General features: G+C 37.8%; 1 protein-coding gene across 9 annotated transcripts in view; it reads left to right on the top strand.

Annotated features, from left to right (window-relative positions):
- Positions 1–2,889: 2,889 nt before the first annotated feature.
- Positions 2,890–23,164, top strand: part of LOC131147850 (uncharacterized) — a 57,200-nt gene continuing 36,925 nt past the window's right edge. For 6 of the 9 annotated variants that reach the window (XR_009134952.1, XR_009134950.1, XR_009134951.1 and 3 more), the window contains exons 1-2: positions 2,916–3,400; positions 17,885–18,604. Coding sequence is in view for 4 of the 9 variants with exons in the window: in XM_058097469.1 (XP_057953452.1) it covers positions 3,050–3,400; positions 17,885–18,604 (1,071 nt within the window). In the remaining 5 variants the exon portion in view is untranslated. Of the gene's footprint in view, positions 3,401–17,884; positions 18,605–23,164 lie in introns of all 9 variants that reach the window. The other 3 variants (XM_058097467.1, XM_058097466.1, XR_009134949.1) reach the window with 2 other exon arrangements.

The raw sequence follows: 23,164 nt of genomic DNA, 5'->3' as shown, positions 1-23,164 counted from the left end.
GGTTGGATATGTCATAATTTTTGCTGTGATTAGAGGTCAGTACCTTTAAATGACTAAACGTATACAAGAAAAAGGATTAGTGAAGTTTTATGGGACCAAACCGTCGACGATTTTCTGTGGCATCCACAAATTGTCAACGGTTTCCTCCAAAATAGGCTCTCGGGATCTCAGGTTTTCCATCAACGATTTCAGAGGTCTTGGTAAAACCATCGACAATTTTGTGTCTGAACAATGTGAATGAACCTTAACTTGGACATTATATTGGTTTCTTTGTTTAACAGTTGTACCAATCATGTTAAGATATTGAAATTCTAAATTCATTTCTATCCTATCTTCAGGATAGATCCCAAGGATAACAACGAGAACGCCGGAGGAAGTAGCAACGAGGGGACTTCCAATGAGGACGACATTGATTCTACATTAGTGCTTCGTGGTTTTGCCCAGCAGTTCATGGCCAAGATCATACAGAGTTCAAGGGGGCAGAACTGTCCCACCATTCTTCCGGGTTGTACCATTGAATAGTTTACCAGCATGAATCCTCCAACCTTTGCGGAAGGAGCCGACCAAATCATAGCAGAGAATTGGGTTAAGGAGATCAAGGAAATACTGGCAGTATTGCGCTGCACTGATGAGCATAAAGTCCTTTACGCCACATTTAAAATGACGAGAAAGGCTAAGCGTTGTTGGATAGCTGTGAAGCTACTTGAGGAGCAGAGACCAATACTCGCAACCCTAACGTGGAACCGTTTCAAAGTGATATTCTTTGATAGGTACTTCCCTGCCTCTACCAAAGATGTTAAGGCAGAGGAGTTTTTGAACTTGACCCAGGGGCACTTGGCAGTTCAGTAGTATACAGTCAAGTTTATTGTGCTGTATTGCTTCGCCCCATATATGGTTCCAAATGAGTCCAAGAAGGCGCGGAGGTTCGAAAATGGCCTGAGATAGGGGATCTACGAGCAGGTGGTGGCATTTCAGGTGCAGGATTTTTCGGAGTTGGTGGATAAAACCACTGTAGTAGAGACGAATCTACATAGAAGTGCAGAGTTTCAGAATCAAAGAAAGAGACCCATGTCTTTTGGTTTTCACGCAGGTGCGAGTCAGGGTCCTTGGAGAAGGCATGGTAACAGCGAAGGTCAAAGATAGGAGATGGGAAATGGGGCATTTCAAGGTAACCCATCATACCCTACTTGTCCTAAATGTAATAATAGGCATCCGGGGAAATGCCAAAGTGGATCGGGTACCTATTATTGGTGCGGTAGACCTGGCCACGTTGCACGAGACAGTAGTGGGCCATCAAATAATGCACCCCTGCCTAATCAATACCAGGGAGGGAATCAGGCATCTTGAGAGTAAGGCAACTACCAGAGAAACACCGCCTAGACGCAGGTTTATTCTCTTACCCTGAAAGACATAGAAACTTAGTAACTCAATCGTTGAAGCGAAATTTCACTAATTATTTATATTAAAGCCTCTATAAGTCTCAAATGCATTTGGTTTATGTAGTATAATAGACTACAAAATTTTATCTCATGTTAGTGAAGTGTAACAAACTTTAACTAGTTTCTCCCCGAAATGAAACTCAACCTATCATTAGTTATTGTAATACAATAATTTGGGGAAGTAGGTGTTTTAAATTTGTGATTACATTACAATCTTCTTTCATTTAGTTGTTGATTTTTTTTAATTGGCATGTTGCAATATTATGCATTGTCTTAAATTGGGATAGAGGATTCTTGATTAATACACATAATTTAGTATGAGAAGGAAAAAGGGATGGGAGAGGGGCTACACCCTATTGTGTAGCTCGAACTCAGTGCGAGCTTCTAATGAAATAAAAAATCATTTAACATTAAAATTAGATTATAACTATTTTATCTAATTATTATATTTTAAATTTTTTTTTAGCACTTGAAGAACAATTTATTATGCCTGATAATTGAAAATTGGTAAAAATTAAATTTTGAATGTCCTCATTTTTTTTTTCAAAATTTTAGAAATTCTATGAATGGTTTTATTTTTAAATTATTTTAAATCTGCACAGTCATTTTATTTAAAATTTTTATATAGAACAAATGATCAGTCCGCAAAAGTTAATTCTTGAAAACAAAATATTGAATCAATAAATTGTCACAATAACAAAAAATTGTAAAATTCAATTTTTAACTTTTGTAAAAACTAATGATACAATTAGAAAATAAAAAACACAAACAAATGCATGGTTATAACTTGTTTTTTCATTGTATAGCAGGGAAAATGTGAAACAAAAAAAAGAGGTGATACCAAATAGGACTTTAGTTTATAAATTGTATAAAAAAATTTATCACACACATTATGCACAATCTTTAATTTTTAAAAATAAAAAATCATCCAAGAAGAGGAAGCGAAACTAAGACACTCTTCTCCAAAAGTCGAAACACTAATTTTAATCCCTATCTTGATTAAACTTATTTTATATTTACCATTATTCTTCATACAATCACTAATATTAAAAAGATATTGACCTTTTTTAAGATTTGACAAAAAGATATTTACAAAACAGATACTAACCCCGTCTTACATTTTGCAAAAAGTCAAATGTTTTTAAGAGAAGTCCGTGTCTTTTCAATAAACCTCATGAGAGGTTAATGAAAATTTTAAAACTTGAGGGAGATAGTTATTATTGCATATTATATATATATATATATATAAATTATTTAGTTTATTTTTTAAATTGTACCTCTCACCAACTTTTACATTATTATTTTTATTAATTTTTAACTTTTGAATTATTACAAAACATTTTCCTTTAATTTATATTACTAATTAACGTGACACAAAATATGAAAACTATTCCACTCCACGTAACAATGTTACATCATCTTAAGCCAAACTAAAGAAAGTAAAAGAAAGAAAGAAAGAAAGAAAGAAAGACAACACCTACAATCTCTTTCTCTCATAAATAAAACGAAGCAAACAACACAAACGGCCCTTTCTCTCTCCTGCTCTCAGTCGAGTAGAGAGTATCTCGGACACGCACGTGCGGCGCACGCATGACATACGTGCGGCGACGATGCCAGCCTCAGCTTCGTCTCACCGGCCGGAGGCCCTAATTGCCCGGCTGAGCACCGCCGACGGCGAGGCCAAGCTCAGGGCCCTCAGAGAGCTCAAGAACCAGATCATAGGCAATCGCACCAAGAAGCTATCCTACATCAAGCTCGGTGCCGTCCCTGCCGTCGTCGCGGCCCTCTCCGCCGCATCCGCCGGTGGTGACACCGACGCCGAAGCCGGCGTCTCTCTCCTCGTGCAGTCCGCTGCTGCCCTCGGCAGCTTCGCCTGCGGCGTAGATGTTGGCGTCAAGGCCGTTCTCGACGCTGGCGCTTTTCCACGCCTTTTGCAGCTCATTTCCCATCCTAACGACAAGGTCTTTTTGATTAATTTATTGATTTTCTGTCTAGTTTTACATTTACTTTCTGTTGTTTGCCGAGAATATTGAAGAAAAGAAAGGAAGACAATTTCTGCGGTACTTTGATTGCTGATAACATGTAGGATGGTAAATAAAAAGATGACAAATTTGAATCCTGTATTCTTTGTTGATTTAGTTTTGGAGAATCAATGAGCTAAGCTAGACAATTTGGTTGAAGCTGAGTTGGGTGGAGTTCTTAATTTTGATTTCTGAAGTGCATTCATTTTTCATTCTTTATTGCTGTTCCTGCACACTGTTCCTGTGCCTTTATTTATTGATAAACCTTGTCTACCTATCAAAAAGACAAAAGAAAATCATTGACTCGTTGGTTTTGCAATTTTGTTGGGTTGGTTGATTTCTGCTTTGAAATTTAATGCATTTAGAAAAAAGTTGAGCTTTTTAATTTTAAAATAACGTTTGGTTCAACATTAATGAAGTGTGAGAACTAATGAATGGCAATATCATTAACAAATCATGGTTTTCCATGATGTTGGTGTGCATCTATAAAAAAGTACAAACCAAAGAAATTTTACTGATGCCTAAGGGTCAGAATGAAGAGACTTAATACTGCAAGATTTTGTAAAGAAATGCTGTATAAGCATTTGTTAACAATCAAATTTAGACAGAGGAATACTGTTGCTACAATGTCCTTTTATTTTTGGTTCTGTAGATTGGGCTACTTGGTAAGTTAATATGGTATTTGTGAACTGCTGCTTTTTTGATGTGATCATATTGCCAAGAGTGGCTCTAAATGGAGAAAAGGATGTTGAAAGTGGTGATGTGTATTGAGCATTAATCATGGAAGTGCTAGAAGACTGTATTTTTGCCTGTGGAGGACCGAGGACTTAATAAAGTTACAAAGCATTCACTTTTGGGAATTGGTTGTACTTGACATTGGAAGATAATTTGAATGATGATTCAGATTGTTGTCAGATAAAGAATGAGTATTTCCATAAATGTATAGATAAATGTGAGAACATTGAAGGTATGTAATATGCTATAAAATTGAGCAGCACTTGTAAAAATCAATGTTAACACAGAAATGCCAAACTGTTCGAAGAGATATGCTTTCTTCCTAAAATCCTGTGGACTGTTTTCCTACTCTTACTTGTAATAACATCTTTGAGTGGTATAGATTTTTTTTTTTGATTAACAAAGGAAATTTATTAGAAGGGCATCAAGGGGATGCTAGCCCAGAGTACAGAAAGTCCACCACCCCAAAGGGTGCCACAAAAACAAAAAATTACATTATAGTCATTGACAACAATTCCACTATGCTAGCTGGTAACCACAATGAACGACTGCTCTTTGCTGATCTGGAGTGCTGAGATTGAGTTTTTAAACACTCTCCTGTACCATTCTTTCCAAACACACCAGAAAATTGTGCGTAGAATGAGAGATGGCCTACCTCCTCTTCTTTGTTACTCAAATCCCCCTCCAGGACTAGAGCTCTCCTCCCACAGAGCTAGCAGTAACTCACTGTTAATCCGTTCGAAGTCAGAGCCATATGCCAAAGATTCCTGGTCCATGGGCAATGAAGGAGAATCTGCTTAACTGATTTTGCGTCAGCCATGTAAGGGGGGCATTTGTTGGTGACGGACAACCCCCTTCTTTGCAAGTTATCAAAGGTCAAGATCTTACCATATTTCGTCTCATAGGCAAGAAAGGTAACTTTTGTATATCTGAGACCAAGAGGGTGCTGTTTGACTCCAAAGGAAAAAGTGTTCTTTAGAAAGATCTAATGGTGAAGATCCCCTTCTTACCTAGGTCCAAACTGGATGATTTGTATTGTTTTGGTGCTTTGAAGTTATAAAAATTGCTATAGAAGTCTGTGAGTGGAGTTCCCAGTGTTCCGCATTTCTAAAGAAGGCAATGTTTCAAAAAAAGCTTCTGATTTGAGGTTTAGAGGTGCTGAATCTGCTGACTGATGCAGGCATCTTTGTCACAGGCCAAGTTGTAAATAACTAGAAATAAGACACTAAGGGCCTCCTGCTTGCGTCACACATCATGCCAAAAATACATGTTATCCCATTCTCCACATGGAATCTAGTACAAGAAAAGAAGTCATTCTGGCCTTCCTTGATAAATTTCCACACCCATACAACGTGTGGTCCTCTACTGGCTTTGGAGGTCAATCATTATGCTCAAGCCCATATTTCAAGGCGATGATTCCCCGCCAAATTTGATCTTTCTCTATCATGAATCTTCATAACCATTTCCTAAGAAAGCCTTTATTGAAAATGTGGAGGGACATTAAACCCTAGCCTCTTGACCGAATAAGTTGCTTCACCATGCCAAGGTGGAACTTGAATTCCACCCCCAGGCTCCCCCCAAAGAAACCTCCTTTAAATTCCTTCAAGTCTCTTGGCAACAAAAGTTGGAAGAGGTAGGAGGAACATGAAAGAAATGAGAAGATTTGTCAAGGTGCTTGTAATAAGAGAGAGTTTGCCACCTTTTGACAGCAAATTTTTTTTCCATCTTGCTAGCCCTTCTTCAGAATTTCCAATAATGGGGTCCCATTCTCTACCACTTTGTTAGCTATGAGGGCTGCATGTTAAATTATCACTTTACCTATAAACTTAAACTATTAGGTTGTGGGCCAACAATGTATATCAAGCTTTAACACTCCCCCGCACGTGCAGGCCGCCAGCACTTGGAGAGATAAACATACAGTAAATTTTTAAATACCATAGAATAAATATGGGCGACGAGACTAGAACCCAGGACCTCTTGATAACTAGCTCTGATACCACTTGTTAGCATCAGAGGAGTCCATGGGTGGGCTTGATACATATGTGTGAGCACTAACTTGACCCAAAAGTTTAAACCTATTGGGTCTTGGGCCCAACCATGTATACAAACACCCATCATCCATTCAATTTTTCCTATGTGGGACAAACTCACAAGTAGAATTCTCGACAATCTCCCCCCCTGAACGGAAATTGTCTCCCTTGTGGGAGTAAACTCTATTCTCTAACAGTTGCTCAAGTGGGCCTTATAATCGCGCCTTACGTGCCTTAGATTGTTTTTCATGTGTCTTCGAACCAATCCTACCTCCCACGTCTTGACCCTATTCGGATCCATCTTCCAAACCCAGATGATCCGTATTGATCTTGGTCACACACTTGGTCCTCCAACTGTTAGCCCGTCAAGAGAATTAGCTTCACGCCTCAATTTTTTTATAATGTCGCTCACCTAGAGTTACGAATTGTCAGCACAAAGATATGTTGATGTCTTTATACATGAACTGTCTTTTAGCCACAAAGGCATGTTGATGTTGCTTGATGAATTTTGGTATGGCTTTTTTGATCCTCGTTGCAAGGACTTTAGCAAGTTGATTGGACAAAAGTCCTTTTTTATTAATGGCCTCAGATTTTTCCAGAATGAGAGTAAGGAATGTGGCATTGATGTTGCTAAAGAATCTACCTGATCTAAAGAATTCCTCAAAGGTGTTGATGTTGATAAAGTCTTGCTTGAGCATTCCCCAATTTGATTGAAATAAAGACGAGGAGCGCCTATCTAGACCTGGCACTTTATCTCCATTGCATTCTCTGATGGCTTGGAGGATTTTTGCTTCCTCAAAAGGTCCCTCTAGCCACGTTGTGATGGAGGGGCTAAGAGATTTAAAATTTATACCATCCATTCTAGGTCTTTAGCTTTTAGATACAAAATAAACAGCTTTATAGAAGTTGTGGATGCGTCTTTTTATTTCATCTTCCTTTGTCAAGGTGTTCTCCCTGATTTCAATGCTAGAAATGGTGTTTAGTTGTGGTGAGCATTCTCTTTCTAGGGGAAACATTTGGCATTCCAATCTCCCTCTTTGAGCCATAAGGCTCTAAATTTTTGCCTCCACGAGATCTCTTCAAGGCTAATAATCTTGATCAATTCCTTCTTCAACAATACTCTTTTGGCCCTTTCATTAGTACTAAGCCCTTGTCTTAGCTCCCTTTCGTCAAGAACCTTGATGTCCTTGAGAATAGTGGTCTTTTTTGCTTGAAAATTTCCAAAGGTGCTTTTGTTCCACATCTTGAGCTTTTCTTTCAACCCCCTCAGTTTTGATGCTAGCACGAAGCTAGCTTTCTCCTTAGTTTGAAGTGTGGACCACCATAATTTAATGAGTTTCCTAGAGCCATTATGCTTTAGCAGCATGTTCTCAAAGTTGAAAGGGGTTGGCCCCCATTTAACTCCCCCAGTGTTAGTGAGAATAGGGAAGTAGTTTGATGTGGGTTTGGGAAGGAGTTTCTGAGAGGCTTAGGGGAAGTGTGTACCCAAATCACTGAAGTAAGAAATCTATCAATTCTTGAGAAGGAAGTCAGCACTCTAGTGTTGGACCAAGTGAAAGTTCTGCCCATGAGTGGAAGATTAGTGAGGGCATTCGTATTGGTGAAGTCTAAGAATTCTCTCATGCAACTATTCTCCACTCTACCCCCACTTCTTTCATAGATTTTCCATGTTGAAATCTCCTCTAATAACCCATGGTACGCCCTATCAGCTTTCTATCTCCAAGAGTTCATTCTAGAGAAGGTGTCTATGAGGTCCTTCACCTAAGTTATAGACCCCGGTGAGAACCCATAGAAAAGCGTCGTCCTGGTTTTTAAACAAGCACGAGATAGAGAAGGAGCTGATGGAATGATCCAGCATCTCCACAACATTGAGATTCCACAAAACAAGAATGCCTCCTATGTTACCCACAGCACCAAGGGAGACCCAACCGCAAGTCGCTCATCTCCAGAGATCTTTGACTAAAAGTTGTTCCATAGTTTCCACTTTGGTTTCATGTAAGTAGACAATTTCACTTCTCCACTCCTTGGGAAAGGATTTGACTAGGCTCCTTTTAGATTTATCATTTAGTTTCCTCACATCCTAGGAGGTGGGTTTCCTTAACAAGATTTAAAAATGCAGCCTCAGCTACTGTTTGCCTCCACCATATCTGTGCATCCTCCCAATTTATCATAATTTACTAAACATTCCAAGTGTTTAGCTCCCTGTTTGTGTCCAGTTTCTTGTTGCTACCCAAAGGTTTCCTAAAAGTACACTCTGCCTCCTCTCTTCTCTCGTCTCTTTTTTTTTTGGATCTCTTCAAACAGTTTCATAGCCTTGTCTTCAAAGCCATCGAAAGGCACACCAATGGCTTTGCTGACCAATTTCACCTTCTGTAACACCCAATCAGATACCTGCTCCTTTAAATGTGCGCTTTCCGGGTCTATTCCATTCATCACTTCATAGCTGGGGCTGTACTGCACATTGGTAGGACTGAGGCTGATTTGTAAATCAGTGGCAGCAGCCTGTGTATCAAGGGCCCTGAACTGAGCCGATGTTTGCTCAATGAACACTATGCAAATGGAAATTGGTTATTAAACTTTATGTTCAAGAAATTAGTAGCACTAGTAGATTTTGATACCTTGGATCTATAATCTATTATGCAAGCTGAAGGAGAAATTGAAGAAATGTAATACGTAGAGTTATAGTAGGTTGGGTAAAATGGAGAAATGCTTCATGTGTGCTGTGATTGTAGAATACCCTTAAAATTAGAAGGGAACTTCTATAGGATAGTTGTGAGACCAGCTATATTATATGGATCAAAATGTTGGGCAACTAAAAAAGTACGTATCCAAAAAGTTTAAGTTTCTGAAATGAGAATGCTAAGGTGGATGAGGGGTATAACATTAAAAGATAAATTAAGGAATGAACAGATTTGTGGTAAATTAGGTAGAGCTCCTGTAGAAGATAAGGCAAGGGAGGAGCAGCTCATATGGTTTGGGCATTTGTAATGTATGCCAAATACTGCACTAGTGAGAAGGAGTGAGCTAGTTATTATGAGGGGCAATAGAAGCGTAGGGGTAGACCTAAAATATGTTGAAATGAGATAGTGAGTAAGGATTTAGTAGCCTTGAATTTGTCGGAGGAAATTGCCTATGATCGTGTAAATTGGGTGAAAAGGATTCATGTAGCCAATCTCACCTAGTGGGACTTATGGCTTGATTTGTTGTTGTCGTATGCACAAATATTAAAATGACAAATCAATGATTTGCTTATTTCTCTATAAATGTAAAGCAAAGAAAATGGATATCCTCTGAGCATTTTTCTTTTGCTGCAAAATTTAGAGTATCACCAAGATATGTTCCTTCCTCAAAATTACAATCTCGACCAAATTCTCCTTAATGCAGTTTGCTTTCATGTGAATTAGTTCAATCTTTCTCAAAATTCCTCTCGGTAAATTAATTTATACAGAATATATTATTTAATCAATCTTCACAATATTTGTCCATACCATTTCTTATCATATTGTACTTGTCCCATCATTTCCCATCATTGCATAATTCCGCATCCAATTTCTTTCTCTCTCTCTCTCTTCAAGTTCAGGGTAATTGTAGTACCTTTACTTAACCATTGAATATATCTTTGATCTCCATATCTAACGGAAAACACCTAAATTCCATGAGATCTCATTAATCTTCACAATTTTTTTTTTTTGATAACAAAAGAAGAGATTTCATTGATAAGAGGAGAATTCATAAAAAGGGAGAAAAAGAATTCATCTGTCAAAATTGTGGGAAAATCCAGAAAAAACAAACTAATAAAACAAAACTAGAAAAAACATAAAATTAAGAATAGAAGATTCCTCCAATCTCATGAAATATCAGAAAAACTAACTCCCTTAAAGCAACCGAACCCCACACTGTAAAGAATCCAGGTAATGAATCTTCTCCCAAACCAGCTGCCAATTCTATTTTCTCCCTGAAAAAAATACATGCATTATTCTCCAACTTTAATCCCACAACACTGCAAAAATACGATGTTTCCATAGTGTCATCCTCTCCTTCCTTCTACCAAACACCTCAAAAGAAATAGACAACAATTCCTCCACCAACGCTGGACAGACCCAAGATTCTCTCATCACACCAAATAAATTATTCCAAATTTTCCAATTATATTCACAGGGTAAAAATAAATGAGGTGTCGTTTCCGAATTCAAATATCATAACACATACATCTGGAGATAAGGCCTTCCAAGTATCCCTAGCTGAAGAAAGATGACAATTGTTCAATAACAATAACAAGGATGGAAGTTCGAATAGTTCTCTATCGTTAAAAGGTCTTCTAAGATGAAAATTCCAAGAACCCAAAAGGCTACCCGAATCAACCACAAAGAGAGAAATCATACTATCTTGCCAGAGCTCAAACAAAAGAGACACAGAAAAGATGTGGCTAGATATCATTCCCCAACCACAGATCTTTCTAAAATTGAATCCGTGAACCCATCCCCACCACAAATTTAATGAGAGGCGTAAACAAGTGATAAAATTGAGAAATAGATCTCCAAGGGCTCTCTGATGAACATCTCAAACTAACATTGGTACCCCACCCATTCTCACCCATCTTGTACTTGCTTCTAATCACACTATGCCAAAGGGAGAGATCTTCTATAGGAAAATGCCATAATGACTTAGCTAAAATGGCAATGTTTTTAGACACAAAATTTCCAAGACCAGCCCTCCCTCCAATTTAGAACTACAAACCTCATCCCATCTTATTAAATGATCCCTAAAGCCTCTGACCTCAGACCACAAGAAATCCCTCATGATTTTCTCAATCTTTTAGCAATCTCTACTGGCATTCTACGAACAGACAAATAATATAATGGGATACTAGATAAGCAGGCATAGATGAGAGTGATTCTACCCCCTAAGGAAAAAAGAGCCCCCTTCCAACCGTCAAGCCTCTTAGCAACTCTCTCCATTACCGGGTTCTAAAAAACCTCATGTCTAGGATTGCCCCCCAATGGGACCCCTACATAAGTTGGATGTCACTGTAATATACTGCAACACATCTCGATCAACAAACATATTAATATTTGCTAAACCACTTTTCCCATATTTATTTTGAGCCCCGAAGTTCTCTCAATAACTTTGAGGATGCTGAGAACGCAATTAAAAGAAGGCTTGTGGTCTTCTAAAAAGAAATGGGGATTATTTGCAAATTGAAGATAAGAGACCACAACTCCCTCCCCCCCCCCCCCCCCTTCTTTCTAACCCTCTCACCACCCCCCTATCCACAACTCTATCGACCATTCTACTCAATAAATCGACTATTAAGAACAAAAAATGGGAAAGATGATCTCCCTGTCTAATGCCTCTCAATGCCCTAAACTAGAACTTAGGTTCCCCATTCATTACTACTGAGAAACACACATTAGATAAACAACCCACAAACCACCTGTGCCAATGCTCACTAGAACCGTTTCTCACAAAAAAATTTATCAAGAAAAGTCCAACTAATTCTAATATAGGTCTTCTCCAAATCCAATTTGAAAATAAAACCCCTCGTCTTCCTCCAACAAATATCCTTCACTACCTCGTTAGCTGCCAAAATAGCATCCACAATTTGCCCTCCCATCCCCCCCATACAAAACAAAGGCACTTTGAGCTGTAGAAATAGTCTTATCTAGCACCGCACTCAACCTATAAGCTAGAATTTTGGTGATAATCTTATAGACACTAGAGACTAGACTAATAGGTCTGAAATCCTCTACTTAATGGATTATCCCTTCTATTGCTTGTTGTTTTGTATTTCTCCCATAATTTCCCATCATTGCATCAGTCCACATCAAGCTGCTCTCTTTCTCTGTCCACATCAAGCTGCTCTCTTTCTCTATTTGTCTCTCTCTGTTCGAGGTAATTGCAGTGCCTTTTATTTAACCATTGCATAGATCTTCAATGTCCATATCTAAAGGCAAACAACCGAATTCCATGAGACTTTTAAATTGGATTTTAAAATAATAATCCAAATTATGAGCATACATGGTAAGGTGATTTTTTTTATTTAATGAAAAAATTCTATATAATTAACCCAAAGAAAAACATTTTTGCTGCCCCATATAGAAAAAAAGGGGGGAGGGGTGAGGGTAAAAACTTAAGTTAATTATATGGTATCACAATGCAAGAAAAAAACATATCACTAAAGCCTATTCAATAGAACATGCATGCTTCTATATGCCACAATGAAGGTTTTAACAATCCATGACATTTTGGAGTCAAGTGCATGTATATGCTAGACCCATTGGATCCTTTGGAAATACAGTTAGCTCCACTGTAGACATGACATTTGAAGATTCAAAATCTAAAGAGAAATGGGAAAATTCGACAAAACAAGTTCTAGAAGGTGCTACAATGACATTTTGAGAGGACTTTTTGTTTTTCACTAGCATTTGGCTCTTATATTGAAATGGCTCTTTTGGATTGAATGAATCTAGAAAAAATCTCTACCTTTATCTTAAAGTATAGTTGCCCTAAACCAAAAAAAAAAAAAAAGCACACAAAAAAATTCCAAAATGAGAGTAGATGTATGGTAGATTGTGCACCCTGAGGGGGGGGGGGGGGGAGGGGGGGAGAGGGAAAGGAAGATAGGATAATGATGTCATTCGAATTTATATTATAGCAATTTTAGTTAATTTCCATGGGGTCTTTTGCCCCAATCTTGTTCAAAATTTATAAAATGCTTGATTTTTGTAAGCTGTTTGAAGAAAAACTCAATGAAATTAAAGACATCAAGCCTTTCTTTGAATGGAAATTGTGGAATCGATGAAGCATTTGTCATTTCTTTGCATGCCATCCTTGGTGCAAATAGGTGGAGAACTTCCTTGAGACAGCACTGTGCTATAAACAATAGCATTTGGGGTGGTGAACTATTATATTCTCTAAGAAGGCATGTTTGGTATGAAATTGCTGGGAAAGCCACTCATCATGAAGGAGAGAAGTTGAACCCGTTACCTCTGGTCACACGGTGTCAACTCTACCATTGCACCAAGGCTCCCCTTCTCAAGAAGTAAATTGATAAGGGTAAAATTGATTTTAAAAAAAATTCTTCACAGACGATTACCAAAGAAAAGACTTTATGCGTTTAGAAGTAGTATAATTACTAATATTATTAGTAAGGAATAAAACATATGCTAGAAGGCACTGAGAAAAAAATAATTGATTCAAGTAATGTATATGTGTGTGTGTATATATATATATATATATGCAGAGTGTTCTTGTATTTATCTTTTTGTTCAGTAAAATGACGAAAGGATTACACTGGTTTGGTGCTCAATATTGTCTCATTTCCATAGGAGGTGGTTGTTCAAGCACCATGGGCGATAATTTTTGGGCTGAAACAACCTGACTGGATCTACAGGTCTGTCCAGGTCTGGCCGAGTTTGAGCCTGGTTTGCTCCAAATCAGTTTATCAGTATGACCCACCCAGCTGGTTCTGGTTGAACCATATGGAACTAGTCACTGTTCATTGTTTTAAAACTGGTTTTATGTAGCCACCTTTAAGGATGCTATCTTTAACAAAGGTCAAGCCTGTAATGTTTCTTATATGAGTACAACTACCAGTGTTTCTATGAAGCTATTTTACTCCAATTTATTGGATAATCATGCTGTGAATGATGCTGCACTAGAAATGGTATGGGTTAGAGCACAGGCACAAAATTATTCTCAAATATCATACTAGAGATGCCAAGTGTTATTAACTGTATGGCATGACACTTTACTTGGCAATACTATAGAATCCATCATATGTTTATGAATCAGGGTTTAATGATCTTAGGAATGTTGTTTTAGCCATTTACTAAACTTACTAAAATATAGTTCATATTTTATGCTAGACTTTAATCTCAGCTGTTCATGCTACGGTTGCGGTCTTTATCAATGATGCACTTGGAAATAACCTTGCAAAGTGTTTTAAGGACTGTTGTAAATTATGGGCTAGTAATGTGTGGAGTAGGGGAAATTTTTTGGCTTCACTTTGGTGCTGTGCTGTTTGTTTGCATAAAGGAGCACAGCTGCTTGATATCCAAAGAAATTTGAGGGCTTTTGTTTTTGTTTCTATTTTGTAGTAGGAGGATATCTTGTCCTGCTTTCTTTGTACTTTTCTCTCTCATTGATAAAATTTTCTTCATTTTATCAGAAAAAGGGGTAGGCTGCAGTGAGGAAGGAAGAAGGTAACATGCAAGAAAAATCAGTTTTGGAGCATTCCCTAATTTATATATGTTAAATCTTGATATACATTGTTGATCCCTAATTTAGCTTTTTGTTCAAGTGGTTACCTAACATGGTATCCGAGGCAGGTTGCCAGGAGGTGCTAGCTTCTAGTTTTGTTGCCTGTTAGTTGATAGAAAAAAAGCCTCCTCAGTTTATTTCACATCAGGGATCATCCCTTTCCTTTATATACTACTGAGTAATTGACATAACTTTACAGATGGTCCCTGCAAGTGGGTGACTCAAATGTGCTGCTCTGAGTGCAATTATTTCAATTTGTGAAGAGTATTGACTTAATTGGTTAAATTTTTGGTTTTCTGTTTCTGTTCTGACTTAAATAAAACTTGTGACTTTATAAGATATATGATCTGTAAGAGCGAAGGCCTTGAGATCCTTAAAATGACTGTTTCATATGCTACTTCAATCAGCCAAAAATCTATTTTGATGGGACATTTCCCATATGATAAATATGTGATGGCGAAAAAATGCTTCTAAAGAGGAGATGGTTTTGGATATAGATTGAAATGCCTGGACAAATGTTGGAAATGCCTTGAGTGAATATAGAATTCCAACAAATTTTTTTTTATTTGTACATACAGAAAATTGCATGGTACATAATGTAGATTAGTGATTCAACTGTTATTCTACTGAATTTCTGATCATGGAGAAAGGCTGCTGACATTATTGTGATTTTGAAGAGGAAAGATCACATTGGAAACAAGTGCACCGTGGAAAGAATCCACCTTGGAGAACCATGTGGCAGCCAACCAGAAATATGGTTTCTTGTCGCCATTTCCCCCTTCCTTTTGGGATCACCTTCTTTGATGAACAAATGTAAGGAAGAGAGATATGTGAAGAAGTATGCATGAGGTGTACCAAAAAAAAAAAAAAAAGTAGTATGATAGAATATATTGCCATGTGAAATGCTGGGACGAACTGTCAGCTATGGGTGATCTAGAAAGATAATTGGCTAAAGTAGCATTCAATCTCTAAACATGCAAGGGCATTGGTTGTCAACGAGACTGCAAATGTCTCTTGGCATATACTACCCATTTGGATAGGAATGGGGACTAAATTATATTGGTGAAAGGCAGTGGCGCAATAGAATATTTGCACTTTTGCTTTTTATTTGCTCATTGTCCATCTTTAATTAATTATTCACTTTCTAGAAATTGAGAGGCCTAATGAGGATAGGAATGTGGACTAAGTTATGTTGGTGAAAGGCAGTGGCGCAAGAGAATATTTGCACTTTTGCTTTGTATTTGCTCATTGCTCATCTTGATGGGGATCAGCATGTTTATGTCATTTTCAGATGTTGTGACACGTGGATGACCTCACGATGTCCATATTTCCTTTGCCGAAATCATGACACGTGGGCAACCTCCTGATGTCCACATCGATTCATAATTGTTTGTAGATTTTGAATGGATTATTTGAAGACTTGTTTTGAAGACTTTTCAGTGTGAGAAAGACCTGAGTAGAGATGCCGAAGTAAGTCCGAGTTCAAGACCCATGTGGGCCCCACACGGCTCCATTGGGCCCCACACGGAATTGGGCCTCCCTTTTATTTTTGTTTGTATTTAATTTGTAACACATGCAAGAAAACTTGCTTGCATGTGTATGTTAGGAAATTGTGTGAGTATGTCTAGTGAGTTGGAGTGTTAGTAAGTTGTGCTTAGTATTTATTGTGTCTAGAAAGTGGGAGCATTTATTTTGTTAGTAACTTGTAAGATTAATTAATGTGTCTAGTAAGTTGGTGTCTTTATTATTTGTGTCTCCCATGCTTGTGTGGGAATTATTAGTTGTTTAATGTCTTTGTCCCCCCATGTTAGCTAAGTTTATTAATGCTTTGTCCCCCCATGCTAGCTATATATACCCCTTCATCGTAAGAACTATATGTAGAGAGAAGAGTATTGATATTGAATTAAAGGGTATTTCCTTTGTGAAGCTTGTTAAGCTTTGTTCAATCCTTGTGATTGTGTAGTGAGAGGCTACGTTGTTCTCCTCAGAGATCAGGTGGTGAGAGACCACTAGTCTATCCAGCGACTCTATCCCTATCGCACCTTCACACCTTTCCCTCCATCACCTGCACGGTCATCACCAAGATACACCCCAAGGCCACCAATCCATCATTTCATTTGCTGCATACATATCCATATTTCAAAGTGTGCACGAAGAACTTCAAACGAGTTCTAACTATCCTCCAACACATCCACACGGCCACACCACCCCCCCCCCCCCCACATGGCCACTTCCCCTCCATTACATTGCTGCGTTCGTCTCGGTGTTTCAAAGCTTGTTCCAAGGAATTTTCTGGCGTGGTCTAAGACTTGTGTTCAACAACGTCAAGTCGTCCAAACAATCCTCTTGGTAATTTTAGTACTTGTGTTTGAATCCTTGCTATATATTGTAAACCCTTGCTTATATTGAAGCCTTTGCTGGAAATCTGAAATTACATATTTGAAAAGCCCTTTGAAACCATAGATTGCAATATTGATACTTGCTAGTTTAAAATCAATTGTGGGAATATTGCTTGCTAACAATAGAACTTTATTCTTGAAATATTGAAATAGCATCGTTTCCGTATTTAACTTGATTCCTTTGTGAAAGAACTCTTGGGACTTAAATCTGATCAGCATCATACACTGTTTAAAAATTCAACAACATGTGAAATGAAGCTTGATTTATTGTGTTTATGTTTAGTTAATTGAGTTTTTAAATCAAAATGTCTTGAGTGTATGTGCTTGTGTGAGGGTTGAAACCGTAGGACTAGGTCACCCTTACCTGTCCTACGTCACATCTTTAATTAATTATTCACTTTCTAGAAATTGAGAGGCCTAATGAGGATTCTGTCTGGCGATCTGTGTCTATCACTCTAGTGAAGAATGCCTCACACCTTTGGTGATTGAAGACTGAACCATGCGTTGCCTCTGGTTTTTTGAGTTGGGGGCTTATTTCTTACAGCATGATACTTGCTCTGGTAGCTGTTTGGGAAAATATGTTGGAGCAGTGATAATGAAATGAACACAAAGTCATTTAAGCCTGTTATTATACCTATAATATCTACATTGTTCAGTGGGATCTTTAGCCTGTTATTAGTTTTGCAAGATTTCACTGCTTAATCATTTGGCACGGTATCCTACTTTTAGGTGGTTTTTTGTGGTCTGTTATTCATGTAACATGATTTGAATTTGGATCTCATGTAACAGCGAAAAAACTGGTTTTCAATCCTTTCAGCCATTTCTTGATTTGTTACTTTTGCTTACCGTGTTATGCATTTTAATAGTGAGTTCTCTGATTGTGATCTGTTTAAATAATTGCAGAATAGATCCAAAATTCTTACATATTGTCTGCTTTTAAAGGGTCATCTGATTCTTTGGTTCTGAATCATATTTGGATGGTTTTGTTTGCTTGTCAGGTTGTGGATGCTAGTGCACGTTCGCTTCGAATGATTTATCAATCGAAATTGGCTCCAAAGTATGATTTTCTACAAGGGAAAAATGTGGAATTTCTTATTTCATTATTGAATAGTGCGAATGAAAATCTTGTTGGACTTGGTGTAAGCATCATAACACATTCTTGTCAGACAAGCACTGAGCAGAAAGCATTGTGCGATGCTGGGGCTTTAAAGAAGCTTATTAGTCTTCTTGAAGGTTCTTTAAATCAGAGAGATGCTACTTTAGAGTCTCTAGCTATAATTATCAAGAACAATGCTGAAGTCATTTCAAACTTTGTTGAACCTGAAAGTGGAAGAGCCTTGAATGCTGTAACTGAGTTAACAAAAGATCGGTATCCCCGGACAAGATTACTTGCCTGCATATGCCTGATTGTCATAAGGAACTCCTCTCCTTGCTATCTGCAAGATGTAGGAATCAAAACTAAATTGATACTGATATTGCTTGAGCTTCTTGATGATCCTAGTCAAGTTGGAGATGAAGCTTGCTTTGCTTTGTCCTCTTTGATTGCTGAAAAGGAGGATTTACAGAAACTAGCATTTGAGGCAGATGCTGTTGATAAACTTGGCAAACATTTGGAGCGGGACCTGTTGCAGCCTAAACGCATCCAAGGAATATTGCTTGCGTTGGCTGATCTATGCTTGAAGTTGGAATGCTGCAGGTCTAGGCTCTTACAATTGCAGGTCTGTTGATTTATGGGCTGTATTATCTTAATTATTTGAAACTCATTATGTTTGTCTGTAGTTTCTTTCCTTCAGAGTTTTCCTTTTCATTTGGTAATTCTTGCTCTTTAAAATTCAAGGCTTAGTCTTGTTTTTTTTTCTTTATTTTTTGATAAGCCATCAGGGCAATGACCTGGATTTCCAACCAACTTGTCAACCTCTCCAGTTGTGTAATATGATATTTTCCTCTGAAAGAGGAAACAATTAACAGTTTAATTGAAATGTGAAAAATTGAATGAAACAGAAAGCAAGTACAAATAATTAGAGTTAACGAAAAACAAATAGAAGGCTTAAACTTAGAATTGTCAAATGAGGAAAAGACTAAAAATATAAGATTTATTCGCAAAATTAGAGTTAATGAAGTTAAGTTTGCACTAAAAGGGATAAAAAATGGGAAAGCTATGGGACTAGATAACATTTCAATTGAAGTTTGGAAATGCTTGGGTGATAACGAAATTATATGGTTAACTAATTTATTTAATACAATTGTAAAAACTAAGAAAATGCCAGATGAATGGAGGAAAAGCACTTTAATACCTATATACAAAAATAAAGGAGATATTCAAAATTGTAATAACTATCGGGGAATTAAACTTATGAGTCATACGATGAAACTATGGGAAAGAGTAGTTGAACAAAGATTAAGGTTAGAAACGAAGATCTTAGAAAATCAATTTGGTTTTATGCCTGGGAGATCTACCACAGAAGCTATTTATCTTTTAAGAAGATTAATGGAAAAGTTTAGGGAAAAGAAGAGGGACTTGCATATGATATTTATTGACCTTGAGAAAGCATATGATAGGATACCTAGGGAAGTTCTATGGTGGGTTTTAGAAAAAAAAGGGTGTATGTTGTAGGTATACCGATGTCATTAAGGATATGTACGATGGAGTAATGACTAGTGTAAGGACTATAGATGGAGAAATTAGAGAATTTCCAATTACCATAGGTGTACATCAAGGATCTGCTTTGAGTCCTTATCTTTTTGCTTTAGTGATGGACCAATTGACTAAGAGTATTCAAAATTAGGTTCCATGGTGTATGTTGTTTGTAGATGATATTGTATTAGTTGACGAAACTAAGGACGGAGTAGAGGCTGAGTTAGAATTATGGAGAGAAGTTTTGGAATCTAGAGGCTTTAGGATAAGTAAAAATAAAACAGAATATATGAAATGTAATTTTAGTAATGATAGGAGGAATATTGGAGACAAAGTTAAACTTGATGATGAAGAAATAAATAGCACTTGTAGATTTCGATAACTTGGATCTATTATACAAGTTGAAGGAGAAATTGAAGATGATGTAATGCATAGAGTTAAAACAGGTTGGGTAAAATGGAGAAGTGCTTCAAGTGTGCTATGTGATCGTAGAATACCCTTAAAATTGAAAGGGAAGTTTTATAGGACAACTATAAGACCAGCTATGCTATATGGATCGGAATGTTGGGCGACGAAGAAACATAATATCCAAAAAGTAAAAGTTGCCGAGATGAGAATGCTTAGATGGATGAGTGATATAACATTGAAAGATAAATTAAGGAATGAACATATTCGTGGTAAGTTAGGTGTAGCTCCTATAGAAGATAAGATAAGGGAGGGACGACTCAGATGGTATGGACACTTGTAACGTAGGCCTTATAGTGCACCTGTGAGGAAGAGTGACTTAGTTACTGTGGGGGGCAGTATAAGGGGTAGGGGTAGACCTAAAATAACTTGGGAGGAGTTAGTGAGTAAGGATTTAATATCCTTGAATCTATCAAAAGAAATGGTCCATGATCGCATAAATTGGCGGAAAATGATTCATATAGCCGACCCCACTTAGTGGGACTAAGGCTTGGTTTTGTTTGTTTAGAAAGCAAGTACATCACCCAGCTATGATTGAGAGGTTCACTTAATGCCAAGTCTCCTTTACTTGTTCTATTTCGATCATAAACTTGTACATATAGGTTATCTTGTTTGTGGTACTTTATTGGTGTTTTTAATGCCCCTACCCTTTACTGAATATCACTTCTTTGGGTCAGTATGTACGTGCTGGTATTCAGCATCTATTTTAGCACATACTTACAAATACTAACTACTACTTGACCCCTGATATGGCGTGAGAGACTGGGAGCCTTGTGAAGTAGGTGTTGCACATTTCTATAACATGGCTTGTTAAGCTTTGAGAAGTGGGGCACCTTTTACATTTTGCTAAGAAACCTCAAAAGATGTATGGCTGTTTACATTTGAGAATCCATTTGTCTGGACATACTTGTTTCTACTATTAATATGATAGAGGAATCTAGTGTGTGCATCCTTGGACATATTTAATTTCTTCTCTGATATATTGCAGTTTGAAAATTGCTCTTTTTCTTTTTGAATTCTACACTATGAGTGATGAGACTAGCTAATGAGTGGGCCTATCACCCATGCTTGAAATCTCTCCGATTCTCATCCTCATCTCAGGTTCCTGTTGGAAATATGCTATTTTTATTCCCCATCTAGTCAATTTCTTATAATTGATAACAGGAAAAGAAAAGAATTTGAGGATTGAGTGATTTAACCTGAATAGAGCCAATGTCATGTTGGCCAATCAGGCTAAAGATTCGGGAACAGTAGGGATGCAGGTTGGGTAAATATTGTTAGAATTGGTGTATTCCCAAGAGGGGGGGTGAATTGGAATTTTCAAATTTATCACCTAGGTTAAATAAAATGCTCGTATAAAACAACCTAGGGTTGGTCTATATAATTCCAAATGCGCAGATATAAAAGATATGTGGAAATTTAAGTTAAGCGCATCATTCACATAATAACATACGCGTGCGGTAAATGTAAAGTGCAGAAATGTAAATAAACACACGATATGTTATCGAGGTTCGGCCAACAGTGCCTACGTCCCCGCCTCAAGCTCGCAAGTTAGAGGATTCCACTAATAGCTCACTTAAGGGTGGAGCGGCACCGTTTACAATCAGGTCAAATTAACACAGGGCTAACCTCAACCTTAACCAGGTCAATTAGCGGGGCTGACCTCAACCTACACGCCTTAACAGGACGACGCACCTAGCTTTCTTAACGGGGTCTAAGCCAATCCGGGACTATTCCAGGGCTAGTCTCCCTCTTCAGGCCCGTGCCTGGAAATACAACCAAAGTGTATTACAATCAAATGGTACAGTGATTGTGCTTTCGTGTAAAACAGATATGTACCCGGATGCGCGCAATAATATACACCACAAATATGAAATAATATGTAAGCTCAATGTGGTCTAGATGATTCAACTCTCAAAGGTATTTTCTATCGGTGTAAAGCGTACGTGAGAGTGTCAAACAAACAATCTTTGTATCACAAGATATTCAACAAATAGTTTCACACAAAGATGTCAAGTCTTATGTATTTCAATCATTAAGATATCTCAAGCATGTATGTATTAAACGATGTATATGCTTGGTTTGCAAAAGACGTGTAATCTTTGTATTCAGCAAATAATATATGAGTGAAAGAATATTGCAACAAAGATTTTATCACACTAACAAATATCTCATCAAATATTTTCAAGATAAAAACACAGTAGATATTTGAAAATGTTTTTGCAACCAAAATGAAAATACCCTCTTCTTAAGATCTTGCAATGAAGATGCAAGCTTAGAAGATCTAACAAAGTTTTCTTAGGAAATGCTTATTAGCAAAAGCCTCCTAAGAATCCTAAGGTTTGGCTCTCAAGAAAATCACATCAAACAAGTAGCATAAGGAGAGCAAACCTATTAAACAAAACACTCAATCAACTTACAAAATATGTAGGCAATGCTAGAAGGCAAGTATGAGTGGTTTGAGTAATAAAATGAGTAGTATAGGGTTTTTATTTTTCAGAGAATTCTTCCCTAATCAAGGTGGCTAATCTCTGTTAATCTTTGCAAATGAACTCATATATATAGGCAAGGGAGAAAATATGACCGTTGGGGACCTATAGGGTATTGTTAGAAAAGTCTAATGACGTTTAAGGCATTTTAACCCTATTTAGAAAAATATTAACCACGGTAAAAATGGGACCAACCCGAGAGGTCCGGTCGACCAGAAGTGGTTTGGTCGACCAGGACTCAAGTAGCTCGGTCGACCGGGGGCATTTTGAACTGAGTGGTCGGTCGACCGGGCAAGGGCGATTTTCAAAAAACACCGAGGTTCGGTCGACCGGGGCCTTTTTGAACTACAGGGCTCGGTCGACCAGACCGCTGGGAATTCTCCCAAGACCCTTCGGTCGACCAGGTAGTTGGAGTTCAAATCTGGTCGGTCGACTGGGAGGTCAAACTGTTGACTCCCAGGTGGTTCGGTCGACCGAGGTCAAATGACCTATAAGGGCTCGGTCGACCGGGCCAAATTGAACTGAGTTGGCCGGTCGACCGAAAGTGCACCAATTGTGCATTTCGGTCCCTTCTTGCAACATATAAACCCTATTCAAGTGCCTATTACATACAAGTGCAAAGGTGAGTGTCCTAAGGTCACTTGGGGTCCAATTTGAGATCACCGAAAAAGTCCGGTGTCGGTCGACCT

The sequence above is a fragment of the Malania oleifera genome, chromosome 2 (genome assembly GCF_029873635.1).
Source record: "Malania oleifera isolate guangnan ecotype guangnan chromosome 2, ASM2987363v1, whole genome shotgun sequence".
In the NCBI taxonomy this organism is placed as follows: Eukaryota; Viridiplantae; Streptophyta; class Magnoliopsida; order Santalales; family Ximeniaceae; genus Malania; species Malania oleifera.
Note: the sequence above shows the minus strand (reverse complement) of the source record. Positions and strands in the feature narration are given on the sequence as shown.